Source organism: Nicotiana attenuata, chromosome 8 (genome assembly GCF_001879085.1).
Source record: "Nicotiana attenuata strain UT chromosome 8, NIATTr2, whole genome shotgun sequence".
Classification (NCBI taxonomy): Eukaryota; Viridiplantae; Streptophyta; class Magnoliopsida; order Solanales; family Solanaceae; genus Nicotiana; species Nicotiana attenuata.
This window is the reverse complement of record NC_031996.1, coordinates 22,212,406-22,219,477: the sequence shown is the minus strand read 5'-3', so window position 1 is coordinate 22,219,477 and position 7,072 is coordinate 22,212,406. Positions and strand designations below refer to the sequence as shown.

At 35.9% G+C, this 7,072-nt stretch overlaps 2 protein-coding genes across 4 annotated transcripts in view; one reads left to right on the top strand and one right to left on the bottom strand.

The window, feature by feature from the left end:
* On the top strand, positions 554–1,486 carry LOC109231809. The gene has a single exon (XM_019397442.1). The coding sequence runs from the start codon at positions 617–619 to the stop codon at positions 1,238–1,240; it is 624 nt and encodes a 207-aa protein (XP_019252987.1). The 5' UTR covers positions 554–616; the 3' UTR covers positions 1,241–1,486.
* Positions 2,433–7,072, bottom strand: part of LOC109231051 (heterogeneous nuclear ribonucleoprotein Q) — a 9,170-nt gene continuing 4,530 nt past the window's right edge. For 2 of the 3 annotated variants that reach the window (XM_019396584.1, XM_019396585.1), the window contains exons 7-9: positions 3,168–3,349; positions 2,994–3,082; positions 2,433–2,818 (exon numbers count right to left, since the gene is read on the bottom strand). In XM_019396584.1, the coding sequence (XP_019252129.1) occupies positions 2,677–2,818; positions 2,994–3,082; positions 3,168–3,349 (413 nt within the window). In that variant the 3' untranslated portion in view covers positions 2,433–2,676. The remainder of the gene's footprint in view (positions 2,819–2,993; positions 3,083–3,167; positions 3,350–7,072) is intronic. The other variant, XM_019396587.1, reaches the window with a different exon arrangement.

Sequence of the window (7,072 nt, the reverse complement as noted above, 5' to 3'; positions counted from 1 at the left end):
ATTTGTATTCTGATTGTAGATGCTTTATTTTCTGTTTTCACAAATAAAAAACGGCTCAATTATGTCGAAAATATCAATTAAGCTACAATTGACTGAGAAATTGTACCAATGTCGAAAATACCAATTAAGCTACAAGCTACAATCGATTAAATAAGTCCATTATATTTTGATATTAGGATAATTATAGAATACATATATATTCATATTTGTTGCAGAAATTAAAGTGTTTTGGCATTAACCGAAGATTGAATTTCTTCCTATTGCAGAATATGGCAGTTGGAAGTTTCCGACAGGATATTGATTCGGTCCGAGCTTTTGAGGAAAAATTAAAGCTACAAGCTACAAGCTAAAATACACTATGGTATAGAATTGGTAATTTAGTATACTAAATGTAATTAAGTCGAACCTTAAACATTGAGGGTAATAAGGTTTCCTATGTGGCATAGGAATGTAAAAATTCCTTGACTCTAACGGTATACGTGGCCATCAATTGATCTGGAAAAGTAATCGGGCCCAATTCTAATAAACTCTGGTCCGCACATCTAATCAGTCCATTATATTTCTACCATACTTCACTATTCGACACTTCGTCACTATAAACCGTGACCAGAAAATCATGTGGGCCGCTCCTCCGCTCGGACCATGGACTCCATGTTTCACCGCCACGAATCCGGCGGTAATGTGTCGTCCGATCAGTTTTCCGATATCAGTCACCACCACGAATCCGGCGGCGGCGAGGTGCGTTCCAAATAAGCTCCGACTCTATTCGCAGCTCAGAAACCTCGATTTAGATAACAGTTCAACCACAGATATCTCCAATTTAGGTAAAGCAGTAGCCGTTGCTGCAGTCAAATCAGGTTCGGAGGCGGAGCAAAAGCAGCAAAATAGGAAATTATCACGAGCAAAGTATAATAGACAACGAGGAGCAAAAGATGAAGAAGAAAATGAAGGAAGTTCAAAAGAGCGAGAAACGAAACTGAGCGGTTTTGATGTATTGCGGGCGCTGGAAAAAGCGACGGCACAGAAAATGAAGAAAAAGAGAAAGGAAAGAGACGGTTCGGCGCTAAGCAGTAGAAAAGGGATTGGACGAGGAAGAGGTGAAAGGCGAGAGGATAATGAAGAATTGGTGGATTATGATAAGGAAAGTGTTCGACCTTTGAGTATAAAGGTGGATTGGGGGACTCGTTTGGATGAATTAGAAAAAAGACTTCAACAGCTTTTGGATACAACTGCTGCTTGAATGAATATGCAGAAGAAGACGAAGTGCTAATACTAACATTGAACATTTTATCTGATGAAAAACACTACCAACTCATTAATAATAATGATATACGAAAATTGTTATGTAAAGCATTTTGTTTTATACAAAATAATACACTGGTTACGACATGAATGTATAGTTTAAGTTGTATTTTGGTGGTGCACAAATTTTTATTTGGGATTGTTTGAAACAGACCAAATCAAATTTGAATATCCTTTCCCCATATCTTCTCGTTTATCTTTTGTTTTCCATGGTTGCAAAAGAATCTATATTCCATGTCTCGTATACTCTGTCCCCTATATTAGCCTAACTAAGTTCAATTTTCTTTTCTGTGGATTTCTTGACGCCGAGGGGGTTTTTGATACTAATTAAACTCACTAAGTCTCTTAATTCTTATTAAAGAGTTAGGCTAATATATTAAAAAGAAAAAAGAAAATAAAGGAGCAAAAACTTGACTTAATCTGGACTTGTTCCCAAGAGGTAGTTATAGTAACAATCAGTTATTTGAGCAGTTATGCAAAAATTTGGTGAACTCTTCTACACGGTTTAAGTTGAGAGACACCTTTAATTTCTCCAAGCGGAGAGGAGAGAATGAAACTAGAGGAAATTCCCTTGTCCAATTATGGGAAGACTAGATTTTCCAATGAAATTGAAGTATGAGAAGTGTAACCTAATGAAGCTGGATATATTTCCAAAAGTAAAGTCATTTTCTCTCACTTCTGCCCTTCATTTTTGCTACTAATCACAACAAGGCAGGGGTGCATCTAAGGTTCAAGCAAGAGAATTCAATTGAACTTATATTTTTTTTATTATAAGAATATTGGTGAATCCCCTTAACAGGATGAAAGATTCTAGTGTAGTAACAAACTCGAGTGCAAATACTACTTTAGATCACAAGTTCAAATCTTAAGTGCAACATTCTAGTATCATCTTAATCCCCTTATATGAATTCCTTGCTACGCCACTGTAAATAGGGCTACCCAATCAAGCATATATATTACTCCCCCAAAAATGGCAAACGCTAGACTAATGGTGCATAATCCAACACCTACGCATGTTATTGCAGTTGCTCTCTGAGGCTACTAAATCTAAAATCCAAATCTGGTAGAATGACAAATGTTGAAGCTACAGGAGACTCGCAGCTTTCATCTCAACAATTGAAGAAATTAACCAACATTAGAGAAGCAATTTATGAACTAAAAGTCAAGCAGACAAACGATTATGGAACGCAAAATGCATCTCCAACATCCTTGTTTAGTTACAATGCACATTAAGTCGCTGAGATTGGTCTAACTGTTTTAACTTCGTTTTCTTTTTTCATAAATAACGACGAAGTAGGAAATAGATGTCCTGAGCTACTGGTCTGGCATTCAATGTAAGTAGCAACTGCTACCAAGTACAACATTTCACCAGAACTAGTATGGTCGGTAACGTCTACCACGGTTGGAATCATCTCCAGTACCACTGGATCCTCCTCGTCCTTGTGGTCCACCAGCACCATTACTCCTATCATTCCTCCGAGGTCGAACAGCTGGTGCCTGAACTCCTGGCTGCTGGCTGCACAGGAAATATAGCAAGTTTAAAAGGTTGGTTTAGATTGGTTTTATTCTATGCATAGAACTTCAATAGTTCATTTATCTGAACATTTAGTAAACTAAAAACTGATAATTACACTAGTGATGAAGAAACTTTATTTCAGAAGAAACAGATGTTAATATTTATAAGAACTTACAGAACATAGCCAATCTGACCATCAGGTAGAACCATTGGCACCATCTGCATACCTGCTGGCATCGGTCCTCTGCCGTATATCATAGGCTGCTAAAGTATAATAGTCTATCAGATGAATATGATCAATGACAATGTGCAGAATCAATGAAGACGACATGATGTACACAGAAATTACCTGTTGGAACCCAGCAGCAGCACCATAACCAGCACTCAGATGTCCATACGGATTCACTGGAAATGCACCATATCCTGGATGGGGAATGTAATTAGGATGGGGCATAGCATTGTGAGGACCGGCTGCTGCATCGAACTTCTTTTCAGTCTGAGGCTTTGCAAGAACTACTTCTAACACCTGACCTGCAATCCACATCCACTTTGACATTATTTGCCTAGTGAACTACATCATTAAACTAGTTTGGCATATACCGGAACTGATATACAAGATTCATATAGCTGACTGAGGCATTGTTGACCGGTTAATTGAAATACATCAGCAAACACAGAAATACATATTCAAGGGAAGCATCTAGCTGCTTTTCAGCTCATATAAAAACAATAATTGTAGTGGTGGGGAACCATGAAGTAATTCTTCCTTTAAGAGAGCTACACAAGCTTACATCGCTAAAAAAAACTAATTAAATAACGTTTAGCCTATGAATAGAGAAGCATGCAGTGAATCCTGATAAAATCTGTCAATTTCAGCATTATGACAAAACCAGACCAAACAAACATGCACAGCATTTTACTTTATTCTAGTCATAACAAAATCCTAGCGTTAAGTAGTCCCCCCGTGCTACTTAGAAATACAAAAACATCAAGGTATGTTCTGGACATACATTTCCACAATTTCACAGCAACATTTCAGACCAATCAAATGAGATCACACTACCAAATGCGCAGGGAAATCTAGAATATGATTAATAGAGAAACTAAAAGTATTTACACAAGCACATTCAGTACAGTGATGACAACACTCTTCAAAGCCAGCACCTTATCAGCGGAAAATATACCAGCACCCAACAACCCAAACCTATCAACACATAGAAAACTCGACCCCTTTACTAGGCATGTGAATAATATTTGAGTTGAAGTTGATAAAGAAAAAGAGTAATTGATGTTGGAGTTGAGAAAAGTTTATGGAAGTCGAAGCATCTTTGCCCATCAACTTCATTTGGTAAAAAAAATATTTCTAAAAATTATACAAGAAAATTGAAGGAGGTAACAGATTTTATATAAATTTTCAAAAGAGTAATCCTTAGCACAAAGAGTGCTAAGAGAAACAAAATACAGGAAGCCCAAAAAGCAAAAACCTATTCCTGTACTAGTTCAATGCACCATTGATATCGATTACTGAATCTACATCTTCTAGTATGGCCTCTTTACACCAAAAGTGAAACAAAAATATACAATTCATCTTGATCTTCTTTTCAGAGTTAGCTACATCTTCAATCTAAAAGTTAAAATTTGTGAATGGAAACCAGTATTTCACTTGAAATACACCTTTAAATCAGTATTTCCATATTTCACAAAAGAAGTATTTGCAAATAGTCATGCTGAATTATATTTGCAAAATATTGAAGTCTAGAATTTGCAATATCGAAGTATTGATTCATGCCTAAACAGGCCTGAAGTAATTTGAAATACTAAAGCACTATATTTCACTATATAACATGTCTTCAAAATAAACAAAATGGTAGCTCAATGAAATTAAACTCAATTGTGGAATGACAATATTGCTATAGTATTTCAATGATGTTGGAGTGTTATTGCTTCAGCCATTCAAACTCAGCAAAGAATAAATTGAGGTAAAAGTGATTGAATGTAAAATTTCTTACAATTTTAGTTTTTTCTCCCATTCGCCTAATAACATACAACGATGTGGTGCTAACAAAAACTCAGAAAAAAAATTGACATATTCCAAAGCAGAAATGACTTTAGCAGTTTCGCCTATCTTTAGCAATTTTCAAAAAAAATGCAATAAAGCATCAATATCGTGGTAATTGGTTCTTCCTTTTCTAAAACAAACAAATATTGAACGCGATAAGTTGACGGTACATGGAGGGTGCCCAATGAACTAATGATTGCTCTCACTGTCTCTGATTCCTTGTACTAAATAAAAGCATTTGTACTTATAAGTATAAAAATGAGTTTTGCATAAAAAATAAAGATAACAACCTAGGACATTTAGTAAAGCATAAATGTAATGAGAGGTTCAATTTATTTTTCACAAGGTTAAAAGTGATCTTTGTAAAACAAAAGTTTGTAGGTTGAATCATCTTTCATTTAGGATAGCTTCCCAGAAAGAAATTGGGTAAGCCGCCTTTTTCTCAAGTTGGATGAAGTAAATCAGAATAACCTAACCAGCGCCGCAAAAGCTACTTGTCTGTAAGGAGAGAAGTAGAGGAAGCAGAAAACTCCAGGAGCAGGCCATAAGAACAGTATTCATATCCAGTTCTCGCTCGGCAAAACAAAGGAGGAACTTTTTGGAAGTTTCAAACTCAAAAAAGGCAAAAAAAAAAAAAATACGGAACATAGATTCTGTTGTTCCTACAGGCAACATTATCTATTTGCAGGTTATCATCAATAAAATCAAAGTTACTTATCCACCAAAAAAAGATTCTTTTGTTGGAAGATTGTCTTGTAGTATGACTTTTTGCCTAAAAGAGAGGATATATCACAGGCAACCACCACTTAATCATGACAACCATATAAATCTTCTGTATCCCTTCCAATATTTCAGATCCTTTTCACTATATGTCACATATTACTTTAATCTAATTAAGGGTCCTACTTGACTGCAGTTGAACTAAAACTGATCTTTGACAAAAGTATTTGTATGATAGATTGAATCAGTTTTAGGCTTAACTAAAAGCACGAAACACACATCACACTTCTGGCAACTGAACTAAGTTGATCTTTGGTTTCAGTACAGCCCAAGCTATGAAACTTGATTCACAAACTTGAAAGGGAAAAAGGGAGGGCATACACGGAAGAGAGTTGATCCAAAACTGGAATATATCTAGAGCTTTCACCTCAAGGTCAGTTCGCTTTGATTCAAAAACAAAATAGGCATCATCAAAATGGGATTGGGTCGATCATAGCTTGATACAGTCCCATATTTGAAAATTATTGTTTCAGCATATAGAAAGAAAACATTTACAGGGGTGAGAGTTGATAAAAAAGGGGGCTGAATATAGATTGCTTTCACCCCAGGGTCATATGGGGGAAAAAGGCATCTCAATCACAATAGGACTAAGCTGATCTTACTTTTGGTTCAGTCCAAACCGCAATACTTGTTTCAAAATCTTGAAAAGAGAAATTACAGAGGATGAGAGCTGATACAAAAATGGGCCATATCCAGATGGTCAGCTTGCTTTGATAAAAACAAATGCATCAGATTTCTGACAGCTGAAGTAAGCTGACCTCAGTATAGTACAGTTCAAACTCTGAAATTATTGTCTCAAAGTCATGGAATAATTAAACAGGATGAGAGTTGATCTAAATATGGGCTATATCTTTAAATCATTCAACCGTAGGTCAGCTTGCTATGATTCAGAAACAAAATAGGCATCACACTTCTGACAACGCTTTTCCGCATTTTTCCTTGTAATCTCTTTATGATATCCTCCTAACTTCAAGACAAATCTTACTACAGTATGACATAATAGAACATGTCATGTAGATAAGAGTTTCTTTACAAAATTTTCCAAGTATGACTGAGTAAATCCTAAGTAAATACCAATTAGAAACAAACTAAGAATTGTTCAACACAAGGTCTCAGCTGGTGCCACAAGTTCCCAAACAGATCGCCTTGAAGTCTCATATACAAATGAGAATTCTCAGATCAATAAAGGTAGGGATAAGGTCTGCCTACACTATACACTCCCCAGACCTCACCATGTGGGATTACACTAGGTTTGTTGTTGTTGTTCAGTTCAATAAAGGACTTTTGAAGGAAAAAAACATATCTCAAGCACATTCATATCTATTGTGATTTATTTATCACTTTAGGTATGCCCTGAGAATGTACAAACCACAATTTTCCCATTTTCTTTGCTTCTTCCCTTTCTTTTTTTTGAA